This window comes from Ascaphus truei, chromosome 7 (assembly GCF_040206685.1).
Source record: "Ascaphus truei isolate aAscTru1 chromosome 7, aAscTru1.hap1, whole genome shotgun sequence".
Taxonomy (NCBI): Eukaryota; Metazoa; Chordata; class Amphibia; order Anura; family Ascaphidae; genus Ascaphus; species Ascaphus truei.
The window spans coordinates 27,928,476-27,955,927 of NC_134489.1; the positions used below are offsets into that span (position 1 = coordinate 27,928,476).

At 46.3% G+C, this 27,452-nt stretch overlaps 1 protein-coding gene across 4 annotated transcripts in view; it reads left to right on the top strand.

The window, feature by feature from the left end:
* LOC142498864 (extracellular calcium-sensing receptor-like) overlaps positions 1–24,407 on the top strand; it is a 48,337-nt gene extending 23,930 nt beyond the window's left edge. Inside the window, exons 1-6 of one of the 4 annotated variants that reach the window (XM_075607474.1) lie at positions 11,112–11,268; positions 11,397–11,446; positions 13,519–13,616; positions 13,775–13,990; positions 17,618–17,909; positions 23,114–24,407. In XM_075607474.1, coding sequence (XP_075463589.1) covers positions 13,615–13,616; positions 13,775–13,990; positions 17,618–17,909; positions 23,114–23,917 — 1,314 coding nt within the window. In that variant the 5' untranslated portion in view covers positions 11,112–11,268; positions 11,397–11,446; positions 13,519–13,614 and the 3' untranslated portion in view covers positions 23,918–24,407. Of the gene's footprint in view, positions 1–11,111; positions 11,269–11,396; positions 11,447–13,518; positions 13,617–13,774; positions 13,991–17,617; positions 17,910–23,113 lie in introns of those variants that run through there. The other 3 variants (XM_075607475.1, XR_012802568.1, XM_075607473.1) reach the window with 3 other exon arrangements.
* The last annotated feature ends 3,045 nt before the right edge of the window (positions 24,408–27,452 follow it).

Sequence of the window (27,452 nt, forward strand, 5' to 3'; positions counted from 1 at the left end):
ACACAGTACAATCCCGTACAGGTGGAGGCGCTACCGAGCATCACTCAGGTGCACCCCAGGTTCCCAGCAGCGGAGGCTCAGATCTCCTGGGCACCATCAGGTTTTGCACCACATCCACACACCGTCGCCACACATCTGCCAGGGGTCAAATTGTTAAAATTAATCCACGGCATATCCGTGCCCTCCAAGCAAGAAGTCCGCGCACTTTCCCAAGCAGGAGGAGAGGAGGTATCAACATTCCTCTGACGTATTCAGTTGAGGCTATGGACCTTGGTGATAAATAAGGTGGTATGAACGTCCGAGGCTGACGAAGTCAGGACCAACCAATCTTTACAGGGAGCCCTGTCCATGTACCCAGTAGCTTTCCAAATCAGTTGTAGCCTTGCTTCAGGACAGCCTATCCCATTCGAAGATCTAATGGATAGGGTGCAAGCACAAGAGATCCTTTTGATGACTTGTCTTCCTCAGAAGGTTCACGGCTCATCCAAAGAAGGAAAATCTGCGACTCCCTTGAAGGAGTCTCAGAGAGAAGACTCCCACACGGAAAGGGCCAAGGAGGCTGAAGGAACCAGGGATGGCCGTCTTCCTACGCAGTCTACGACCGGTCCAGGGCATCAAGAAGAGTATACCCTACCTACAAGACCCGTATGGACCCCAGAGGTGTCGTCTGTTAAGCTGCGGCAACAAGGGTCACTTCTCCAGCGAATACCCCACGAAAAGAAAACAAACTCCAACTAAAAATTTCCAACCTAACGTAATGATCTGCAGGATCAGACCTCCGAAGCCCCTGCTCTATCGGACAAAACCACTTCCCCGCCCTCTGACAACCCTCCTGAGCAAAGCCCCAACAATGGAATCCCACCATTGGACGCTTACAGTCGGGTAGGACCAGCTGCTATTATACGTGTCGTCATGGACGGTGTATATTCGTCAGCGTTGTTGGACACTGGGTCCCAAGTGATCATCGTGTACAGAGGTCTCTATAACCTTAAACCTATAACACCTTAAACACCGCCCCTTGCAGTGGGTGGAGCATATTAAAGTGAGGGGGCTAGGTAATTACCCCATTGATGGGATAGTGAAGGTTCGGCTGGAGATACTTCAGTTGAACACAGGCAAATCACACTCTATGGATGTGGAGGCAATAGTATGCCCTGAACCCCGAGAGCAGCCCAGTTACCCGATTATCCTGGGAACTAACACTGATATAGTGCAGGCAATAATCAGGACCTACCTGCAAGAAGCCGGTGAACTGCCTCTGGATAGACTAAACCTCTATCCCAATCCTCTTGGAGGAGTGTTGCAAGATATCTGCCCTAGACCGTCATGGAGATCTCTTCAACCGGCGAGCAGGACTAACAGAGATTCCACCAGGGGGAGTGAAGCGCATGACTGCATGGTGTTGCTACCCTGACCGAGACAGGGCCGATCACCTCTTGGAAGAAGATGCCCAGCGAGGCTACAAGCTGATACCAGAAGTATGGGAATGGACTTCCAAGATTCCTAGTCGAATTAAAGTGTTTGTCCAAAATATCTATCTGTACCCAATGGCCTTCGATCAAGGATGGAGATTGGACTGCATATACCCCGTCACCCCGGTGGAGACAATGCTGCAGGTGAATGCCGCTATGGTGTCCGAACAGCCAGCTAAGCTGACTTTCAACTTCGGAGACTCAACCATACCGGTCGAATGGAAAGACCGACTAATGGCCAAATTGGAAGAGCGCCAAGCTGTATTCTCCATGAGGGAGATAGACATGAGATCGCCACTGATCCAGCCAAAGTGGAGGCCATGGTGAATTGACCACGACCTGAGAACGTCATGGAACTACGCTCTTTCCTTGGCTTCTTCGGTTACTATCGCCGATTCGTGGAGGGGTATTCAAGTAAGGCCAAGCCTCTCAACAACCTCCTAAAAATATACCCCGAGGACACAGGGCGGAAGGCCACCTCTGCTAGACAACCATTCTATGATAAGTGGATGGCCGACTGCGAACGGGCCTTCCTGGGCCTGAAGGAGAGCTTAACCAAGGCACCTGTTCTCGCTTATGCTGACTCCGAACAGCCCTACGTCCTCCATGTAGACGCAAGTCTTAATGGCTTAGGTGCAGTCTTACACCAGAAGCACCCAGAGTGGCTCCAACCAGTAGCCTACATCAGCCGCAGTTTGACTCCCAGCGAACAGAATTATCCGGTACACAAGTTGGAGTTCCTCGCCCTCAAGTGGGCCATCGTGGACAAACTCCATGACTACTTGTATGCCGTATCTTTCGAAGTGAGGACGAATAATAATCCACTCACCTACATACTAGCATCTGCCAAACTGGATGCTACAGGCCACTGATGTCTGGCAGCGTTATCAAACTATCAATTCATGCTGAAATATAAACCGGGGCCTCTGAATATCGGAGCAGATGCCCTATCCCGAAGACCGGGACTGAGCCCCACTCCCGACGATGACTGGTGGGAGGAGATCCCGGGACCAGGGATGAGAGCCATGTGCAACACAGCCGCTGTCATAAAAGATAGAGCGGCCTTCTCAGAGTTAAGGTTCGCAGACTCCTTAGGAAGGCCATCCAAAGCCATCCCTGTCGCTTAGTGTGACCTAGAAGGGATGAACATCACCCACGATAAGATCATAGCGTGGAGGGATATGGTCCAATAACAGATCCGGGACCCTATAGCTGGCATCATCCATCAGGCCGTCCACAAAAACAATCCTGCAAATCTGAAACGTGCTCCCAGTGACATGGTCGCCATTCTCGTGCGAGAAGCAGATAAGTTCGAGATCGACAATGGGCTAATCTATCTGTGGTGCAATACCACAACCACCCGGATTGAAGACAACTGGTTCTCCCCAGGAACCTACAACATATGGTCCTGAAAGCCTTGCATAATGAGAATTGGCATCTCGGTGTTGAGAAGACCTTTGGACTAATCAGAGACTGTTTCTTCTGGCCAAAGATGCATGAGGCGGTGGAACGAAACTGTCAGTGGTGTCCAGGTGTATTCAATGCAAGATGCTTCCTACCCGAGCCACACCAATGGCTCAACTGAACAGCTCGGGTCCCATGGACTTGGTGTGCATGGATTTCCTGTGCATCGAGCCTGATGCCTGAGGTATCTGTAACGTGCTGGTCATCACGGAACATTACACGCATATGCATAAGCTTCCCCGACCAAAGATCAGAAGGCCATCACGGTGGTGAAGATACTGTGGGAGAGGTACTTTGTGCATTATAGCCTGCCCAACCGCCTTCATTCCGACCAAGCCCGGGATTTTGAAAGCAAACTGATCCGAGAGCTACTCAAAATCCTGAACATCACCAAGTCCCGGACAACTCCGTACCATCCGGAGGGTGACGCTCTGCCGGAGCGATTAAACAGGATGTTGCTGGACATGCTCGGCACGTTGAAAGGTGCTCAGAAGATAGAGTGGAGCCGACATGTGGCAATTCTAGTACATGCGTACAATTGTACCCGACACAAGTCCACGGGATTCTCCCCATACTTCCTTATGTTTGGGCGAGAAGCCAGGCTGCCGGTGGATGTACGTCTGTGAGTGTCAACAGACGGGATACACAATGCAACGCATTTCAAATACGTGCAAAGGCTTCAGGAAAACATGCAACAGGCTTACCAGCAAGCTGAGAAGTCCGCTGCCCCACTCAATGCCAACAACAAGAGGCACTATGACCACAAGGTCAGACACCGGGAAATCCGTCCTCGAGATGACGTGCTTCTCCGCAACCTAGGGATTCCTGGGAAGCATAAACTCGCTGACCGTTGGCATGACGGTGTCTTTGAGGTCGAGTCACAGATGCAGGGCCTCCTGGTCTACTGCATAAAAGATGCGGATGACCGGGTAAGCGTGTGGCACCATAACCACCTTCTTCCTATCCCACAAGTGAGAGAAGATGAACCAGAGATACCGGCTACACCACTGTACGGTGAGCCGGAACAATCCAAAGCTAGACAAGACACTGTAAATGAAACTCTCTCTGAGACCACCAATGATCCTGCTGATGGTGAAGGAACCGTCAACGAGACTGTAGGGCAAGCATGTCAAACTCAAAGGCTAACACGGGCCAAATAAACAAGGTTTAAGTTTAGGTGGGCCGCAAACAAACAAAAACTTTTCATAGAAACGTAAGTTTATTTCGAAAAGTACACTATAAAAAAAAAAGAACAAGAACAACGATAAAATTAATATTTTCTTCCTGACACTTGGCATCTCTGACTCTCTCTCTCAGACTCTCTCTCTCTCTCAGACTCTCTCTCTCTCTCTCAGTCTCTATCTCTCTCTCAGACTCTCTCTCACTCTCTCTCTCTGACTCTCTCTCTCTCAGACTCTCTCTCTGACGCTCTCTCTTTCTCTCTCTCTCTCTCTCTCTGACTCTCTCAGACTCTCTCTCTCTCTCTGTCTCACAGACTCTCTCTCTCTGACTCTCTCTCTCTCTCTCTCTCTCTCTCTCTCAGACACACACTCTCTCTCTCTCAGACACACACTCTCTCTCTCTCAGACACACACACTCTCTCTCTCTCAGACACACACTCTCTCTCTCTCAGACACACACTCTCTCTCTCTCAGACACACACTCTCTCTCTCTCAGACACACACTCTCTCTCTCTCTGACACACTCTCTCTCTCTGCCACTCTCTCTCTCTGACACTCTCTCTCTGACACTCTCTCTCTCAGACACACTCTCTCTCTCTCAGACACACACACTCTCTCTCTCTCTCTCAGACACACTCTCTCTCAGACACACTCTCTCTCTCAGACACACTCTCTCTCTCTCAGACACACTCTCTCTCTCAGATACACTCTCTCTCTCAGACACACTCTCTCTCTCAGACACACACACACTCTCTCTCTCTCTCTCTCTCACACACACACACACACTCTCTCTCAGACACACACACTCTCTCAGACAGACACTCTCTCTCAGACAGACACTATCTCTCAGACACACACTCTCTCTCAGACAGACACTCTCTCTCTCAGACACTCTCTCTCTCAGACACACTCTCTCTCTCAGACAGACTCTCTCTCTCAGACTCTCTCTCTCTCTCTCTCTCAGACACACACTCTCTCTCTCTCAGACACACACTCTCTCTCTCTCAGACACACACACTCTCTCTCTCAGACACACACACTCTCTCTCTCTCAGACACACACTCTCTCTCTCTCAGACACACACACTCTCTCTCTCTCAGACACACACTCTCTCTCTCTCAGACACACACTCTCTCTCTCTCAGACACACACTCTCTCTCTCTCAGACACACACTCTCTCTCTCTCTGACACACTCTCTCTCTCTGACACTCTCTCTCTCTGACACTCTCTCTCTGACACTCTCTCTCTCAGACACACTCTCTCTCTCTCAGACACACACACTCTCTCTCTCTCTCTCTCAGACACACTCTCTCTCAGACACACTCTCTCTCTCAGACACACTCTCTCTCTCTCAGACACACTCTCTCTCTCAGATACACTCTCTCTCTCACAGACACACTCTCTCTCTCAGACACACTCTCTCTCTCACAGACACACTCTCTCTCTCAGACACACACTCTCTCTCAGACACACACACACTCTCTCTCTCTCTCTCTCTCTCTCACACACACACACACACACACACACACTCTCTCTCAGACACACACACTCTCTCAGACAGACACTCTCTCTCAGACAGACACTATCTCTCAGACACACACTCTCTCTCAGACAGACTCTCTCTCTCTCAGACTCTCTCTCTCTCTCTCTCTCAGTCTCTATCTCTCTCTCAGACTCTCTCTCACTCTCTCTCTGACTCTCTCTCTCTCAGACTCTCTCTCTGACGCTCTCTCTTTCTCTCTCTCTCTCTCTCTGACTCTCTCAGACTCTCTCTCTCTGTCTCACAGACTCTCTCTCTCTGACTCTCTCTCTCTCTCTCTCAGACACACACTCTCTCTCTCTCAGACACACACTCTCTCTCTCTCAGACACACACACTCTCTCTCTCTCAGACACACACTCTCTCTCTCTCAGACACACACTCTCTCTCTCTCAGACACACACTCTCTCTCTCTCAGACACACACTCTCTCTCTCTCTGACACACTCTCTCTCTCTGACACTCTCTCTCTCTGACACTCTCTCTCTGACACTCTCTCTCTCAGACACACTCTCTCTCTCTCAGACACACACACTCTCTCTCTCTCTCTCTCAGACACACTCTCTCTCAGACACACTCTCTCTCTCAGACACACTCTCTCTCTCTCAGACACACTCTCTCTCTCAGATACACTCTCTCTCACAGACACACTCTCTCTCTCAGATACACTCTCTCTCTCACAGACACACACTCTCTCTCAGACACACACTCTCTCTCAGGCACACACTCTCTCTCTCTCTCTCTCTCTCTCAGACACACACACTCTCTCTCAGACACACACACTCTCTCTCAGACAGACACTCTCTCTCAGACAGACTCTCTCAGACAGACACTCTCAGACACACTCTCTCTCTCTCAGACACTCTCTCTCACTCTCTCAGACACACACACTCTCTCTCAGATACACACTCTCTCTCAGACACACAAACTCTCTCAGACACACACACTCTCTCTCAGACAGACACTCTCTCTCAGACAGACACTCTCTCTCTCTCAGACTCTCTCTCTCTCTGACACTCTCTCTCTCTCAGACACACTCTCTCTCTCAGACACACTCTCTCTGACACACTCTCTCTTCCTGACACTCTCTCTCTCAGACACTCTCTCTCTCTCAGACACACTCTCTCTCTCTCTCTCAGACACACTCTCTCTCAGACACACTCTCTCTCAGACACACTCTCTCTCTCAGACACACTCTCTCTCTCTCAGACACACTCTCTCTCTCAGATACACTCTCTCTCTCACAGACACACTCTCTCTCTCAGACACACTCTCTCTCTCAGACACACACACACTCTCTCTCTCTCTCTCACACACACACACACACACACTCTCTCTCAGACACACACACTCTCTCAGACAGACACTCTCTCTCAGACAGACACTATCTCTCAGACAGACACTCTCAGACACACTCTCTCTCAGACACACACACTCTCACTCTCTCTCTCTCTCTCTCTCTCTCTCTCAGACACACACACTCTCTCTCTCAGATACACACTCTCTCTCAGACACACACACTCTCTCAGACACACACACTCTCTCTCAGACAGACACTCTCTCTCAGACAGACACTCTCTCTCTCTCAGACTCTCTCTCTCTCTGACACTCTCTCTCTCTCAGACAGACACTCTCTCTCTCTCAGACACACTCTCTCTCTCAGACACACTCTCTCTGACACACTCTCTCTCTCTGACACTCTCTCTCTCAGACACTCTCTCTCTCTCAGACACACTCTCTCTCTCTCTCTCTCTCTCAGACACACTCTCTCTCAGACACACTCTCTCTCAGACACACTCTCTCTCTCAGACACACTCTCTCTCAGACACACTCTCTCTCTCAGACACACTCTCTCTCAGATACACTCTCTCTCTCACAGACACACTCTCTCTCTCAGACACACTCTCTCTCTCAGACACACACACACTCTCTCTCTCTCTCTCTCTCTCTCACACACACACACACTCTCTCTCAGACACACACTCTCTCAGACAGACACTCTCTCTCAGACAGACACTCTCTCTCAGACAGACACTCTCAGACACACTCTCTCTCAGACACACACTCTCTCTCTCTCTCTCTCAGACACACACACTCTCTCTCTCAGATACACACTCTCTCTCAGACACACACACTCTCTCTCAGACACACACACTCTCTCTCAGACAGACACTCTCTCTCAGACAGACACTCTCTCTCAGACAGACACTCTCTCTCTCAGACTCTCTCTCTCTGACACTCTCTCTCTCTCAGACAGACACTCTCTCTCTCTCTCTCTCTCTCTCAGACACTCTCTCTCTCTCAGACACTCTCTCTCTCTCAGACACACTCTCTCTCTCAGACACACTCTCTCTGACACACACTCTCTCTCTCTCAGACACACACTCTCTCTCAGACACACACTCTCTCTCAGACAGACACTCTCTCTCTCAGACACTCTCTCTCTCAGACACACTCTCTCTCTCAGACAGACTCTCTCTCTCAGACAGACACTCTCTCTCTCAGACAGACACTCTCTCGCTCTCAGACAGACACTCTCTCTCTCTCAGACAGACACTCTCTCTCTCTCAGACAGACACACTCTCTCTCAGACAGACACTCTCTCTCTCTCAGACACTCTCTCTCAGACACTCGCTCTCAGACATCCTCTCTCTCTCAGACACTCTCTATCTCTCAGACACTCTCTATCTCTCAGACACTCTCTATCTCTCAGACACTCTCTCTCTCAGACACTCTCTCTCTCAGACACTCTCTCTCTCAGACACTCTCTCTCTCAGACACTCTCTCTCAGACAGACACTCTCTCTCTCTCTGACACTCTCTCAGACACCCTCTCTCAGACACCCTCTCTCTCTCTCAGACAGACACTCTCTCTCTCAGACAGACACTCTCTCTCTCAGACAGACACTCTATCTCTGACACACACACACACAAAGATACACACACACACAGATACACACACACACACAGATACACACAGACACGCACACACGCACACACGCACACACACACACACACACACACACACACACACACACACACACACACACACACACAGACACACACACACAGACACACACACAGACACACACAGACAGACACACACACAGACACACAGACACACACACACACACACACACAGACACACACACAGACATAGACACACAGACACAGACACACACACACACAGACAGACACAGACAACACAGACAGACACACACACAGACACACACAGACACGAGAGCAGCAGTGGAGAGCAGAGGCAGCGACGGATGTGAGTGTCTGGGGGGAGGGGGGAGGGAGGAAAGGCATGCAATCCGTGCAGGACAGGCAAATTTACAACTAACTCCCTCCCCCCGAACCCCCCTACCTTCTCCTATCACCCGGGGCAGAAGGGGACGGGACACCGCGTAGCCACCAGCAGGCAGAGGCGCGGGAAGGCAGACACACACACTCACCGTGTGCTCTGCACAAAGCGGAAGCCCCGCCCCCTGCTTCCTCTCTGCCTGCAGCCAATCCCCTGCGGCCCGGCCAGCATGAAGGAGGGAAAATCGGAGGGATGGTGGGGAGTGATAATCGCCGCGCCCCTCTAGGCAAATCACGGCGCACAAGGGCGCCGCGTCGCACAGATTGGGGACCAGTGGGCTGGGCCGCAAATATGTTCGTTGTGGGCCGCATGCGAGTTTGACATGCTTGCTGTAGGGTATCCTATAGAGGGACCATCTCAAAGGGGACCCCAAAGTCACGGAGCATCTCCCAAATGAGCTACGGGTAAAGGGCCCCGACGCACAACGCCTACAAGGGTGGCTCCAGCGAGTCAACCATTGGATCCCCGATGCCTGTGCTTTGTACCTCAGAGAGACTTTGTAGAGACATTTACACCCTCAATGGGAGAGGCTGAGCCTCAGGACTGTGTGTACTACTCCCCAAAGGGAGTCGCAGAAGAGCCATTCAGGAGGAGCCAGAGAGCTAGGCATCTTCCCAATCAGATGACCTATGACCAAACTGGGTCACCCCATTATGAGGCTCAGCAGTGAGATCGTAGCAAAGTGAAATCCGTGATTACGATGTTCACTGAAATGCATAACCTTATGTAGAGTCATTATAAGTATTAAGTTGTACTGTTGAAGACTGCATTTTTATTAAATAACTTCTGTTGATGGTTATATTATGTGTTGCATGTTCCCAAGCGGGACGTTGGGGTTTCACCAGGTGGAGAGTGTATCCTGGGTCCCACTGGTCCCCCGTAAGCCTCTTACCTCCCGGTGCGGGTGCGCTATGCAGCAGAGGCAGGGGGCAGGTCCCGACAGTGTCAGGGAAGTTGCGCGGCTGCCACAATGGCAATGGCTATCGCGTCGCCGGTGGCTCCCTTCGCAGGGCGCCGCCATTTTGTTAATATTCATGCATGCGCAGGATGCATTGTACATGCACAGTGAAGTGCTGGGAGTTGCAGCGGCCACTAACAATCTCGCACATGCCCAGTACAGCGCAAGCGGCGGCGATTAAAAGGACAGGCAAAGCAGGGTAACTGCAGGTCCCAGCAGCCCCAGGGACTGTTAGTCAGCTGAGCCAGCACAGCGAATAGGGTTGCAACTATTCCTCTGCTCAGCATTGATACATTTGGCGCATCTGGGACCACACAGTCAGGAGCTTGGACAAGGAAGGGGTAGGTTGCATGTGCAGGTGTCTATGAAACCTGTACTAGGCCAGATACCCCCTTTTAGGCTCCGACTCCCTCAGATTGTGGTTGATGCAGGGACAGGCCCATAGATATGGACACTGCCCCTATAGTACCAGAGTGAGGGACACAGTCAGGACGCGGCTGCATCCTGGCCTCAGGTGATCTGGGACCAGACACCTGCAACCAAGAGACATTGCATACGGTGGTACCATCCACGAGGGACCCACCCACCGTGGAGGCGGAGGCATCACGGTTCATCAACAGATCCATGGATCCCATCTGTATCAGCGGCGCACCTGGCAGGTACCCAACTCAACAGTGCACCAACTCAACATTTTAGTGATAAGCACAATACATAACAGAGTATACATGAAAGAAGAGTAATTCATTACAATATTTATTTATAGTGTGTACGAGCATGTGCTTTTTGGGGAATGTGTATATAACCCCTAAAGTTGGTAAAGAATTTTCATACTTTAGGCGTCTTTCTAGTTCTCTTCCAGCGAGACCAGAATTCTTCAGAGGAGTTATGCAAAAATAAGCTCAAAGTTCAATATACAGAACCAAAACATATTTTTTTTTGTGTTTTGTTATATTGTATCATCTGAGCTGTAATCATTAGGTATGTCATTAAAGTGTTTATCTTCCAAGGAACTTTCTCATAACACCCTCAAGGTGCATAATTCTCAGAGGTTTTTTTTAGAAAGCAAAACACCTTCCGCTCCTTTAAAAACCCTTCCAGGCAGCATCACTGTGTACATTGCACTGTACTGAAACTGTGCACACGTCTGTTCACACGCATGTGCAACACAGGAAGATTGATACAACAATGGTGCTATCTGGGAGTAATAAGAAACTCCTCCTGAGCTAAAGGAACATTTATACACCACATTCAGAACCCTGACATATATTTCCATCAGGCACAGGAGGCTGTGAGTTTCTTTCTTCTTTTTGTTTTTAACATATGCATAATACATACTTAACTCATGAATGTAGATATAATCTATTGTGCTCAAATCTCAGAAGCTGTTTTAAATGGGATTGTCTGTCTCTTTCTCAGCAAAACTCTGGAAATCAACTGTTCCTAACTGCTAACTGCCGTCTTAATATGTAAGTACTGGAACACTTTCTTGTCTCTTAATTGGGCTTTATTGCAGCTGTATTTCATGCTTGCTCCTAAATCAAGCATTTTTTAATATATACCAGGGGTTCTCAAGCCCCCACAACAGGTCAGGTTTTCAAGATATAATGGCTTCAGCACAGGTGGCTCAGTCACTGCTTCAGCATAGGTGGCTTGCGCCACCTGTGCTGAAGCTGGGATATCCTGATAACCTGACCTGTTGGAGGGGCTTGAGGACTGAAGTTGAGCGCCCCTGTTATATAATATTGATGGTTACATTCTGCATCTTTTCCTACATTACTACTTCCAACACAGTCAGATAGATAGTAATTAATGCTGATCTCCAGATGATGGTAATTACCTTCAAATAATTTTGTTCATGGAGGATCCGCCGCACACGCAGGAGGCTGAGATCAGCTAGTCATCATTACTAGTTTCTGGGGTTGTGCATTTGTTATCCCGTTTTGCCGCGATAAACTAGGATTGGTGAGAAGCTGAACTCGGCCTCCTGTCTGGATGCACCATGAATAGATGATTAAGACAGCAGGTGAGGGATGCCGGCATTTATTTCCCACTGTGCCAGCACCTTCCATGCTCTTCCATTGCTGCTCCACAATTAGTAAGTGCAGAGAGGCCTAACTTTGTAGATTTTCCCTGTTCCTTCAAATTCCAAGCAAGTAACCCGATGCTAGGAAGGTCTCCCCAGTGTGAATTAAATTACAGTAGGGGTGAGTACCTCTCAACATCATGGGCGACCTATGCCTCAATACAATATAGTGAGGAGTGGGGGGAATACAGAATTCATTGTGCATTGACTTTAGTTCAATGGAATGAAATTTAACACTTGTTACCCTCCTTCTCGGAATATAGAATAGGAATTGTAATGAAGGTGCAGTTTTCCTCCCAAATACGCTGAATGTGATATCCTGTAAACCAGTTTACCGATCTTAATGTTACTTTTATTCTAAGATATTTTTTCTCTTTTTTCGTTTACTTAAAAAGGCAACTCTAATTTTTTATTGTAACCCGTTTCCCCCTGCCGGGAAGCGCTGAGCTGTTTTTCTTGCACACGTAAAAGAGTCTTATCAGTGAAGATTACTTATCCTGAGCTTCTCAGATAAGATTATTTGAAGTGTCAAAAATTGTCATTATTGAAAAGGGGCTTATCAGCCAATTTAATTTAATGATGAGCTCAATTTTTTTTAGAAAACTATACTCCATATTTAATTTAAAAAAAAGGAAAAATATAACATTTCTTATTGCATTATATGTAGAAGAAAGATTTAAACAAAAATAAATATGTAGGGGAAACGGAACCTTTAAGTTATTGTTATTCTGCGAAGAAGGGACTGTGGATAGTTATCCCTAGTGCAAATAAGTACATATCCCAACCAGAGACGCCAATACCGAGTGTGACTGAATGGTCCAGCAAACCCATTATCCTGTTTGCAATTTTGCCAAGACTGGAGTCTTGCATGGAGAGCAGGGAACAACCATTTTGCATGACAAGATACCCTGCTCCCAGAATTAGGAATTGTACAGGGCTCAAATCAGGGCGGTTATATTTCTGTCCATTTTTACCCAACAGCTACTTATGAACTTGTTATGTTTCACCCTTTGAATGCCAAAGGTATGGTGTGGCAATCCCCTGTCAGCGAAATGGGCTAAACAACAATTTGTGTATCCATTTTGTTGTGTATGCCAGAAATCCACACATCCTTTTGTGTAGTTATATAACTGTGCAAATTACATTTTCATGCATAAAATGAGAATTTAGCTGTAAACTTTTTAATTTACATGAGACTATTATTATTATTATTATACTTCTAGCAAATAGAGACAGCAGAGATTAACCGTGCAGTCCCACCAAGGAGCAACAGGCATTCATAGACATGAAATAGTTAATGGTTTTCAGCGGAGGTTTGTCTGGTTCTGAAAATCTACGTCCCTCACACCCCTGCACTTGCTTATCTCTGTTCATAGTAAACATCAAAGTTACTGGTAAAGTTATTTTAAAATGTATAAATATACCATAACCTTGTTTCTTTGCATCTTTAATTAGGATCGCATGCTGAATGTGTGCTGTGAAGAAGTGTTTTCTGTTGTTTATTTTCTAAGCTGAACTTGATCATTTCAATAGAATTTCCCCCCGAACATAATGTAAGTAATTAAGTGCTAATGCATCTATGCCTTTCATGTGAGCCGGGTTGAAATGCTAATGTCTGAGCCTTGGTGACCCAGGGCTCGGGTTTGAGTGAAATGCCGGGAAAATGAGGGAGTTGTCTGAAAACATTAATCTTATTTGTTCCAACCCACAGGATCAAATGTCTGCAGATAATTGTGATTCTGCTGCTACTTTACTGTACCATAGGCACAAGTTCGGCCAGACCCAATGCTTGTTCACTGAAACTTGATGGACACAATCCAGGCTACTTCAGAGACGGAGACATCATTTTGGGTGGAGTGCTCCAGTTTTATCAATATAATCAATTGCAGGACATAAGAGTACCTCCTAACGACGTAGTATGTAACAGGTAAGAATGTCTTTATTACGTCTCTAAATGTAATAGGAGGGAAGAGTAATGGAAGTGCTCAAAATAAATTCCCTTTGGTTTATATTGCATAAATAGGGGAGCGTATTAATTGCCTGAAAATTGCAATAGGAACAAGTTTGGGTGTCTAAAGAACAAAGTCCACGTGCTGTGCTGGACCATCTGTATTGTTGGTGACACACACACATATACACACACACACACACACACACACACACACACACACACACACACACACACACACACACACACATACACACACACACACACACACCTCTCTCTGGAATATTACAGGGTGTCATGTGCTGGTTCACAGAAGTGCTGAGTCTCTGCCGTTGTTAATGGGGAAGACAGGACAGGCTTTTGGGGTGATATTTGGTTCTTTCTCACTGGGGCGGCGCCTCCATCTTTTGCAGGCTCCAGGAGTGCTGGAGGCAATCCCTGCAGGAGAACCCTCTGATACTCCCCCTGATTGATTGTAGTCTCAGGCAAGAGTATATTATAAAACAGAAACAGCTTTATTGCCCAACAGCACACAGAACACAGTCTTTAACTGATTCAACTGTCTTGTCCCTCCTCCGGATGGTCCCTGGAATCAACCCATAGGCAAGGGCCCAAGAGTCTATCCTAGCTCTTCCTCATCCCCTGGTAGGATGAGGGGTATTGTCCAACTCCCCAAGGGGAGGGGATGGAAGGTGGCTAGAGTCCTGCACACACGCTTCTTGGAACACTCTCAGGGGAGAGAACACAGACTAAATATGGAATTGGAGCCCCTTAAGTACCCCGGGGGTACTGAGGTCTGAGCCCAGGATTGGGCAGAACACAGGCCCTAGTCCCGCCCACCTGTCACTCAAGGGAGCTGCTTACTGCAGAGGAAAACCCGGATTGGGCCTAATACTGCCTGCACTGATACCACGGCTTATGTGTTAGACAGGGCAGATTAGTAGCAAAAAAGAATACCTGGCTACACACACCCCCAAATACATACACAATTCCCGTGCACCCCCACACCCTCACAGATATACTAAGATATACTTAGCAGCATGCCTCAGCTGCAATTTTTAAAAACAATGGGGTTATGAATTAAGCTGTGATAGTGCTGACCAGGTCACTATTGCATGTAAAATGCTCATTAATTTGAATGGGCGCTTCGGTGTGATAGTGCCCCGATCGGCATTATGACAGTGTAATGAATAACCCCTCAAACTGTTAAGGGGTAGTTATGGTAATAAACCCATTGTAGCATAAACTTTAAAAAATGCGTTACTCATTTAAAATAATTATCAACCCAGAAAAAACACTTTGTATATAGGCTAATACAGCGGTGCGCAAACTGGGGGGCGCCCCATGGCTAATAGACTAGTAGACCATGTGGCAACAAGGATAAAATGGTTTTGCTATGTACAATAGAGTGGCTCCGGGACCAGTGCGCGAGCTACATGTGTATATCCCTGCCATCTTCTATATATAAGATAGTATACAAATACGACTTGTGGTGCATTTGCATGCCTCCGACAGGTCTGCAACCTGGTCTTTCCCCATTATCGCTTAGCAAACAGTGCTTGCACTGCAGCCTGGGTAATGACATGCAAATGAGCACAGTGTGTCGCTCTTTACTTTTATCTGCTGGTCACATCTTTTCTGCACACCATTTGTCTGCCTGTGCTGGGCTGGTAGCATAAGGAGGATAGTTTTTTTGATTGATTTTGTTTCTTTTCAAAAGGGAGGTTCTACAGTTATTTATAACCAGTGGGAACATGTCTGAAGATGGGGGTTCCCCCCGAAACGTTGTCCCCTTGTATCTTTTTCTTTAATCACTTCTATTGTTTGAGATTTTTTTTTACATTTTCTGGATTACCTTAATTTTCTGAATCTGAGCCTTTTTTCTTATGTTACCACTGCACTTTTAGCAGCTTATGTGTTACTCCTTTTTAAGGAGTTATAAAGGGGTTGAGCTGTACTTTGAGAACAATTAAACAAACTGTACCGTTGCCAATTGTTCTATTTGGTCTTATGTTATGGTACTGCACCGTTATGAATCTAATAACATTTTTGATAATTGATAATCTAACAATTTGGTATGTGTCTGAGTTGATTAGGCAAACCCCTCCCTTAAGTGTTAGTCAAATGCATGTGAGTAGGGTACCTAATTCAGTGTAACTTGGCTGTGAGCCATATGGCTGTGTAACATCAAAAGAGTCACATCATAAGTGTCATATCTAAAGTGTCTGCAAGAGTTAATTTTGGAGGTGAAGATTGGATGAAGATCTGGACTCTGCATTACAACTTTGCCACTGTGAGACATTCTCTTTTAATATCTGTGATTATTTGTTCATTTTTATACTCCATTACCTGTAAAGTCTCTCCTCCTGCATCTTACTATGCCTTCCCTACTGCTTTTTCTGTTTACTGTTTCCTCACTCCTTTGTGAATGTCTCTGTTCTCTCAAACTTCCACACTCCCCACTGCACCATTATTTATATACCCCTCTCCCAACAACTTCTATATCCCTCAATAAAAAACACCCACACAAATCCTCTATTAACACCCTCTATCAACTCCTTCCCACTGCTGGGGATCTCCCCATAGCCTGAAGTCAGACATATACACCTGATCTCACTCATGCCTCCCTGACACCTCTTTCCCTGTAAATGGTGTTAACCTTTTCATTTAACACTGACCAACCTTAAATCTCACCCACAAATCAAGTATCCCAATAGCCTGCACTCATGGCTATTGTCCCACTCAGTCACTCCTACCACCCATTGTGAGCAAGCACTGCCATCTACAGCACTTACTCCCTCACCTACTGTCTCTGTAAGTTTCCCATTAAACCTCTTAGATTGTAAGCTATTCGAAGCAGGGATTTCCTTTCCTATTGTCTGATTTTGCTGCACTTATTGTATTATTATAATTCCCTGTATTCTTTGTGAAGCGCTGAGAACACTTTTGGCGCTATATATAAAAAAAGACACACAATACAATTTTCTATTCACACTACAAAACAGCTCAATACAACTCAAGGTGTTGGGCAAAATGTACAAAATGATCATTACCCACAATGTATGCCTTTCACTTGTCTTCATGTCATATTACCTTTTTTACTTTCCTAATAAGACACATTTTTCATGAAGTAATAGGACAATGATGATAATCGGAATAATCTAAGACTATGACTTTCAGACATCTGCTTGGAACCCCCATCATCGTGTGAATAGAATATCAGTTGATTATCCCCCAAATCTGGTGTGGTTCAGGGCCAATAGAAAAGGTTAACGAACCACTGATTCCGGCCAACCTGGGGATGTAGTATAACAATGCCTTTGCCAGTGTTCATTTTGAATACACATATTGGGACATAAATGACTAAATAGTGTAAAGTGCTATGGCACGTCTTGGTCCATTTAAGTGGCCATGAGATGCCTTGTGGCTTAGTCCTGCGTAGTAACTAGAGCGCATTGTGTGTTCAATTTCTGAATTGCCTATTTACAACCTGTGTGATCTTGGACAGATCTCCGTTATCTCCCTCTGCCCTTCCACGATTTATTTGAAAACAAGAGGTAGCTTGGAAAAATAACAACATATATATATATAAAATCTAATTTACAGACCTGAAACTCATTTTCTCCGCCACTTTCTGGCCTTTGACTTTGCCATTGAAGAGATAAATAAAAATCAGAAGATTTTACCCAACATTACCCTGGGGTATGAGATATATGACTCCTGCTCCTCTACTTCTACAGCAGTGAACGTAGCTCTAAGAATTCTATCCGGGGGACCAAAATACCATCTGAATTATGACTGTCACAAGAAGGGCACTGTTATGGCATTTATTGGACACCTGCTATCTCCACCAACTATATCAATCGCAAATCTTCTCAAAGTCTATGATTATCCACAGGTAAGAGTAAGAAAGAGACCAGTCCTGTGATAATCTGTCAGTGAGGGGGAGGTGGAGGCCACAGAGTAATTTGACGCAGCTCCAAGGTAGGGGGGACGGGGACGAGCACTGGGGCAGGCAAGACTGGGGGCCGCAGCAGCAAAAGTTTGCGCTCCTCTGCCCTAAATGGTTGACCTTTCCAGGACATACATTCTGGGAGAACAGGAACTGGCCAATCACCAGTCTAAGTGACTTGCAACATGAAATAAGTTACTTCATATTAGCTACCAGGACTCACTAGGATAAATTCTAGCATACCCCAATGGTGCTACATATTCAAGTGTCCATAGGCTGACAACCAGTGGTACAATGACAAGACAATGCTGTACATTATATGTGTATGTGGCTTGAGAAGCAGGACTGTATTCACGTTTTTGCCTTGAAGGAATGGAATGTAGAAGACGATTTGGAATATCCTAGAGAGGGCAGTTTGGAATGTCCTAGAGAGAATTTGGGAGACAGCAGTTTGGAATGTCCTAGAGAGAATTTGGGAGACAGCAGTTTGGAATGTCCTAGAGAGAATTTGGGAGACGGTGTCATGGGAGACCAGGCAATTACAACTTTATAACCAGGATCATTTCATTGAGCAAAACAAGTTAATGAATTAAATTGTGATTTATTCCCTTAAAATAGGCAAACACACAATATTACACAAAATACAGATAAAAGCACACTTACTTGGGACTAGGGGAACAGAACTATACTTTCCTAGGCGCAAAACTTCAACATCCAGAAGTTTACCCTCAATTGTCTTGAAACTGCAAAGATTCCAGGCAGATTTTGCTGAAGCAGAGCCTTGCCTCTTTCTTGCTGGAAACACTTTAGAATCTTGAGAGAACCTTAAAAACTTTTACAGACACTTAGAGATTTCTCAGAGTACTTAGCGAACTGTCAGAGGACTTAGAACTGAAAATCTGAGCTGAGTAAGGGTTTTTAAAACCTCTCAGGTTTCATTCCCAGAACACCTATCTTTCTATCAGGAGCATGAGAGATTTCCCTAGCAACCAATCTGAGACCCCACCTGTATCATAAGAGGGATTTTTTGACCATCTGACTGACCACAGGGGCAGATGACACACGGCTCCTCTGCCCACCCCCCCATTGCCCCCCCACCGTGAGGGGCTCCGACCAGGCTGGGAGACCAGATGGACATGCATATTGCATCCGTGTGATCTGAGAAGGTGGACTGGAAGCACACCCTCCTGTCTAAACAGCTTTCACACCTGGGACATCCTCTGGGCCTTTCATGTATGGACCTCAGTAGACAGGGTGGCACCAGCTTTGTAGCCATCTGATCTCTGGGGTCAGTGACTTGGAAATCCCTCAGCTCATATACAGTGCATAAAACATATATACCTTTATTAAATGTACACTTTAATAAAATATGCTTTTACACCTTACTTGGCTAAAATAACTAAGCCTTTTCTGGTGCGAGGGATAGAATGACCACCTTTTCTTTATACTCACTAGCCTTGTCCCTAACACTCTGTAAAAACCTGACCTGTTATTTTACCAAAACCTCTCAGCTTTGTAACTTAGCTGGCGTATCCCCTGAACCCCTGTACTGGATAGAGGGTGACCTGGGCATATAACTGGCACCCCACCTTTATACTAGGGACTCCTGGTATGTTGCAGGGATACATTAACCCCTTATGCCCCATTTACCTTTCTGGACTGTGCAGCAGCAGGAATCCTAGTGGTGAGTCACAAGAACGTTTTCAGGGTAGGAGTTTGTCCGGAGCATTGTGCTTCCATGTATCCGAGAATCTTACCTGATTTACGGATACATCTTTGGGGTATCCTGTAACTTGGGAACCCCGCTACATAGCCACAATCTGTAAAGACTTTCTCCATCAAACCCACCCTGAAACTCATATCCTAGCAATTCCTGCTTGCTGGCAGCCCTGGAAAGGTAAAAACACAAAAAATATCTATTGTTGCACAATTTACCTTTGAACATGATAACACATATGCAACAATTGGCCCCAAGAGCTGACACTCCAGGACCCCAAACATGGCTCAGGGGTAACCAGACGGCCTTGACCTTTATTAATGAGCCTAGTTACTCCCTCACCGTCACAGAGAGCAGTTTGTAATGTCCTAGAGAGAATTTGGGAGACAGCAGTTTGGAATATCCTAGAGAGAATTTGGGAGAGGGCAGTTTGGAATATCCTAGAGAGAATTTGGGAGTGGGCAGTTTGGAATATCCTAGAGAGAATTTGGGAGAGGGCAGTTTGGAATGTCCTAGAGAGAATTTGGGAGAGGGCAGTTTGGAATGTCTTAGAGTGAAACAGAGAGATGCAAGCTTTGTAATGCTAATAAAATGTGAATGTCTAAAGGCTGGGACCCGCTGCGCGGGTGGTCGCGTGAGCGTTCCCCACCAGCAGGGGAATCCTTCTGAGCCAGTCCAATCCCCCCTCGCTGCACGGCTCAGTACGCGCTGTGATGCGTCAGCCGCCAGGGGATGCAAGAAAATTGTGATCCCGAGCGGTGACGCGTCACGTGGTGCGCTGATGAGCCTATCAGCGGCGGGGGCGGGAGTGGGAGCTGTCAGACAGCTTCCTACACAAGGTAGGGGGTGGTGTGTGTGTGTGTATCAGCGTGTGTGAGGAGGGCATTTGTGGGGGAAGGGGGAGGGAGCTGGAGCTGCTTACCTTCCAGCAGCCCGCAGCAGCTCCCTCCTGCAGCCCGGGAAACCGAGCCCGTGGAGGGGGTGGGGGAGAGTAGCGGGGCCCTCCGCTCAAACCACGCCCCCCCTCCCACTCCCACCCCCCTCCCACTCCCGCCCCCTCCCGCTCCGGCTCCCTACAGACCGCATATCGCGGTCTGTGCCTGTCAGCGCGCCGCCTGTCTGCAGCGCGGGCGCGCTGACTGAGGGAGCGGGGCCTTAGCCTTAACAGTAAAGACATAGGTGTTGGTGAATCTATTTTGAACCCCACGGTCAGCAACTTTTGCTTTAACCATATGGAATTAACGTTAATCTCTTCAATATGCAGTGAAGCTGTCCTCCATATACAGGAAAATATATTAGTCCTATTTGTGAGGCTGAACTCTTCTTATGGGAGAAATGTAAATAATGGCTTTTTATTTCCTCGTATCAAAAAGTAGACTGAGACAATTTTATAAACACATTTCACCATTAATGTGGCTTCACAACTAGTGATTTTTAGGCATTAAAAATGGCCTCCAACAGAAAAGCCAATTAAATGTCTTATGAGGTCATGGTTACTGGTTGGCTCATAGAGAGATGACCAGTGGCCAACACAGAAGAGACACACAAACCCTCTTCTATGGGTTATATTAAATGGGGGATATTACCTATTTTTGTTCCTTTTTTAAATTGTTTATTATTTCTTTGAAACTTAAAATAAAAATGCATATTAAAGCATTTTGCATTCCCCTTTTTTTCTTATTGTAATGTGTAAAGCATCACGTGACAATGTATAATTCTAAATTCTTACCTAAACTGGCAATCGTTTGTGCTCCTTTTATAAATCTGTAAAAATCCTGATTGTGTGCCTTTCATAATGGCCGCCTTTCCGTTTCACTCAATCCTTCTGTCAGTGTAACTCAGCAGCTACAATGTATCCTAATATTACTAAGGTAACATTACCTATTGTTATAGTTTACAGCTGAAACTGCTGGGAACATTGACAAGAAATGATCACATACAGGAAAGTGTAGCAAAGATCTTACACTGCTTGGGAGGGGCGCTAAAACCTGCTATAGAAATCAACGGATGCTTTAAAACACATTAAAGATGGCATTAAGAGTTGAGATGAATTTAAAAAAATGAAATAATAATTTAAAAAAAAGAACAGTCACTATTATCTAATACTACAGAATTGATTTATTAAAAAAAAAAGAACATAGGATTTGACATGTTTTTGCTACTTTAAAGTCATAAAGAATAAATAATAATAAAAAAAAAATACAACTGGGTGTCGACCAGCTGATTTTTGGATAATATAATTTATGCAACTACAAAATGTAAACTGATGAATCAGACTGCTCACCTATGTAAAGGGTCTTGGAAAGGCAGGTGCAAAGGGTAAGACTTAACAACAAAACAAAAAACCAAAGAGATAGAGTCATAAGGCACCCCTAGATTATGCACTCATTGCCTAGTAAGTACGAGATGGCTAAAATTAGGGAGACAATATAGCATTTAGAGTGAATACTTTTGTATCAGGGTTCAGAGCACCATCATTTGGTTGACATATTCACTTTGCGTTGCAATTATGTTACACAGAGCTGTGAATGTATGATGCTTATGTATTTAACCCCTTCATTCATGCTATCCCTGGCATTAACTATTCACCACCATACGTTTCATTACAACAGCGCTCATAGAGTGATTTGTGTTGTTGCTACTATACAGGTCTTTTTCAAGGTGTTATTACCCTGTGCATGTCTGCAGCTTTAAAGGACCCTATACCTATTAAGGAACAACAATACTATACATACTTACCTAGGGTTCTTTGGACTCCACTACGAGGATTCTATATTGCGATTTTAAATATTTAAGTGTACTATTATCATAATGTATTAAAACTTTATTATTTTTGGTTTTAGCCCATCACCTCTGATTGCTATATACCTATCTAGCAGTTAATTAAGCCAGAGGCTAATTTTAGCCATCTCGTACTTACTAGGCAATAACTACAAAATGTAATAAGAGTAACATTACTATGAACTGCAACAAGGGGATTACATAAAAGTTTATTTTATTTTTATTGTGATTAGAGCACATTGCTGTTTTATGGTGCACTAACACAGGGGGGGCGCAATCTTTTTCCCCTGCGCCCCCTGCCGGCTGTCCTGCTCTCCGCACGCCCCCTCCCTCCTTACCGTGGTTCCCGGCGTCTGGGTGTCATGCAGTCACGTTGCCATGGCGATGCGTCTCCAGATGCCAGCTGAACCACAGTAAGTATGGTTTACAGAGGCCTTCGCCGCTTCCCTGGCACTTAATTTAAGTGCCTTCGGGATGCGCGCGGGGCCTCTGTAACCCCCGCGCCCCCTGCAGTTAATCTCGCGCCCCCTGCAGTTAATCTCGCGCCCCCCAGTTTGCGCACCACTGTGCTAACACTTAAAACCATCTAGTAAAACAGGACCTTAGTAATTATGTCATCTACATATATAATGTTTCTTTCTGTACTGATCAGGTCAGCTATGGAGCCATGGATACCGTGTTCGATGACCGGATTCAATTTCCATCCCTTTTCCGGACTGTCGCCAGTACACGTGTCCTAAATACAGCCATTGTTCAATTGTTGAAACACTTTGGCTGGACGTGGGTTGGGATCATAACTTCAGATGAGAAGCTAAGTACTAGCGAGGAGCTGAGACAAGAAATTGTTAGAAGTGGCAGCTGTATTGAGTTTGTATTCGTATCGCCACAGAAGATTACTGAACATACCTTTGAAAACTTAGACAGGCACTCGGCAGGTGTGATAATACTAGTCTTCACTTTGGAGCACTTATTACATTTCGTATCATTTCTAGGAAAAAGTAACATCATGTCCAGGAAGGTTTTCATTTTATCTTCAGACTTCCTTCCCCAAAAACAATCTAATGGTAAGGAAGACACACTCTGGGCACTGAATGGAAGTTTATTTTTCACACTAGGAAATGGGCACATTCCTGGCTTGAAGGAATTTCTCTACAAAGCCAGTCCTGCTATCTACCCAAATAATCGGTTGTTAAACGAATTATGGTTAGTGCTTTTCAAATGTTACCATGCAGGTTACACAGAGTCTAAACGTATCTGTAAGAAGAATTTTTCTATGGAATCACTTTCTCCTTTTGATTATGATGTAAATAACTTCAGATTGACATACAGTCTTTATACTGCAGTGTATTCTCTGGCACATGCCTTACATAACATGTATTCAGCCGCCATGAAAAAGCAGAAGCTTGAAACATTTAACCTTAACACCTTTTATCCATGGAAGGTAAGTAACTATTAACTTTAAAACAATGAACAATAATATCTCACTGGCTATATACATGTACTTATGAAGAATGTCAACAGAAGCAGCAGGTACTCCAATTGGCACATCATGTATTCTAGATATGACTAAAATCATCTCAAGCATGAAGAAGGTGTGAAACTTATTGAGTAGGGACCTTTGCACGTGACTGTGGTTTCTCATATTAACCTTTTACTGTTAAGGGTGCTTGACCCCAGTGTTATCAATGGACTTTTTTTTTTTTTTTTTTTAAATGGTTGAAATATATTTTGTAAACAATTATTTCTCTTTCAGTTTTGAGGTGTATTCTAGCAATCCAGGTAATATTTTATTGAGAACGGGTTGAGCTTTAAATTGGGGTTGAGTTGATCCCATGTGCATGTTTGGCTGTTGCCTGCAATCATTGCTAGTCCACACTAAATGCCTGCACACTGAGATTCCTTAGGCTACGGCCCCAGTGCCTCCGCTGCACGTGCACCCGCAAGGCTGGCGGCGCGTAGAGAGCCGATTCCCCAGTCTGCAGTGAGCTGTAGGGGGAATGACAGTAGAGGAGGGGCGTGGCGGGAGAGTGAAGGGGGCGCGGCCATGACGTCACCCGGCATGTTCGCCCTCATTGGCTGAACCGCCGGGGGGCGTGGCCTAGCACTCCGTCGCGAGTCCTGCTCTCAAGACCTGGCCTTAGAGCAGAGGGACACAAACTTTTCAAGCTGCCTCTGTCTTCCATTCCCCGGCTCTTGCGCCCCCCTCCCTCACCTTGTATCCGCGTCAAATGACGCTGCGGGGTCATGTGACATTACCAACAGTGTCATTTGACGCGTGTGACGTCACATGGCCCCACGGTGTCATTTGTCGTGGATACAAGGTAGGGGGGCGCGAGAGCGTTGCCATGGTGAAGAGTCACACAACCGGCTGAATCCCGGTAAGTGGGGTGTTGCAGGGGCCTCACGCGGTCCCCCCATCATTTAATTAAATGCCTGAGGGAAGAGCGCTGGGCCTCTGCAACTGCCCGCGCCCCCCCAGAAAAATCTCCCGCCCCCCAGTTTGCGCACCCCTGCCTTAGAGAAGGCACATTAATCATGGATGACTTCATTATTTGCAACTTGAATGCTCATGAGTTCTTAGAGTGAGATTAAGGGGGTCATGCACTAAGCAGCAAAAAAGTGCTTTCGGCAGGGGTTTGAACTCGCCATGTTTTTTGCGTGTTGCCCTCGCAGTATGCAGGAATGCCCGAATTCCTGTCGAGTCCCTGCGAGAACAACATTTCCAAACATGGTGAGTGCCGGTCGCGAGACAGTCTGTCTGGCGAGAAGGGCTCCCCTGCCGAGATCAGCCTGCAGCAGAGAGAGATCCGCCACTCTCTCTGCGCAAATATCGGCAAAAAAAATAAATATTTTTAATACATTTTTTATTTATAGTGTACATGTGCAGGGGGTCTCCGGAGCTGAACCGCTGTGGTTTTAGGTCCGGGGACCCCCTGCTTCCCGAGATACAAGCCCCGTTATGGGGTGCTGGTATCCCTCTGCTTTTAAATGTCCCGATCACATGACCACGGGATGTAAACAAAGCAGAGGGTTACGGCACCCCATAACGGGGCCTGTATCTTGGGAAGCAGGGGGTCCCGAGACCTCAAACCAATGCGGTTCAGCTCCGGAGACCCCATGCACATCTACATTAGAGTCAAAACACACACATCAATAAACAATAATTCATTACCATAGCGGATAGCCGAGATGGTAATTAATCTGCATTAATGTAATTTTTAATAGTAGTGTGCGGGAGCAGGCGGTCTGCTGAGCTGAACCGCATTGATTTCAGGCTCAGGAACCCCTGCTTCCCAAGTTACAGGCATCGGGTGCCAGTGTCGCCGACATTTTTATTGCGTCCACATCACGCGACGTGTGTCATGTAAACAATGGGATTCCGGCACCTATGCCCCATACCAGGGCCTGTAACTCGGGAAGCAAGGGGTCCCTGAGCCAGAAATCAATGCGGTTCAGCTCCCATACAATATTAATAAAAATAAATTAAAGTAGCTTCATTACCATAGCGGCTATCCGCTAAGGCAATGAAGGGGTTAAGTCACAATAGCATGTTTATTGGGGACAATTGCCCCCAATAAACATTGCAGTACACAACACACACACCCTGTGCCCCCAACAACCCCTATACCCCTTAACATACAGTACATATATTTATTTTTTGGATGCACAGGAATGATACTATAGGTCGGCGGTGGCTATCGGGTGGTCCCCGCGGGTGCCCGGAGGTCCCCGCTTACCTGCAGTACCAATTCTGTGCCCCAAAAAAATAAAAAAAATACATCAATACTTATAAATAAATACAACCCCCCCGCACCCTAACACATACACTACAGTAATGGGCAAATTACTATTATCCACATATGGATAATAATGCATTTGCCCATTTCAAATACATTTATCACAATAAATACATCTTGCACTCACCCTTGCCCGGCCGCCACACGATGAAGGCCGTCTTCATCACCCTCCATGTCCCCCTCTGATGCTGCGAAACATACCAAGAATAAAAAAGAGCCAAAATAATGTCCCCTAACCCCTTAATTACCTTAGTGGTTTGTAACCGCTATAGTAATTAAGGGGTTAATCCACCCTCCCCCACCACTCACTCGGGAGGCCCAACCATCCTCACCCACTACCCACCCTGGAGGCCTACCCACCCCACCTTGGGGACAATACCCCCTTCCCCCATCCTCACTACCCACAATAAAAACAATACAGAGAACAGTCCCACAATAAACATTACTATATTTAATAAACAATAGATAACACACCCACCCCCCATGCCCCCCATAAAAACATGATTTATTCTTTTACATACAGGGTTAATACACCAGACCTAAGGTAGTCCCCGGTGGTCCTGACAGGTGTCCGAGGGCCCTACTGTGCCAGTTCCCCAGGGTCTGGGGGTCTCCAGGTGGTTCCCGCCAGGCGCCGTGGGCCTCCAGGTGGTCCCCACGGGTAGGCCCGTGGGTGTTTGGGGGTCCCCGCGTCAGCCCCACAGGCGTCTGGGGCCCTCGGGTGGTCCCTGCGGGTCTGCGGGGCCCCCACAGCTGTGGGGCCCCTGGTTCTTTCCCGCAAGTGTCCACTTTGTGTGGGTCCGCAGGTGGTACCCGTGAACGTCCGTGGGTCACCTGGCGGTCTCCAGAGGTCCCCGCAGACCTAAGGAACCAACCCTGTATGTAAAAAAAATAAACATGTCATATACATTTAAATAAATCAATACCCCATTCCCCACCAAACACATACAATACAGTAATGGGCAAAATAACTCTTATCCTGATATGGATAATAGATTATTTACCCATTATTAAACCCAACATTAGCATGCATAAATAAAGTTAATAAATACAGTTCTACTTACCATAGCAAATATGATGGTCATCCTTCTCTTGAAACTGCAAGGTCCCTCTGTCCTCCGTTGTCAGAAAATACATAGCAAAAATATTCTAATATCTCCTAACCCAGCGTTTCCCAAATGGTGGGTCGCGACC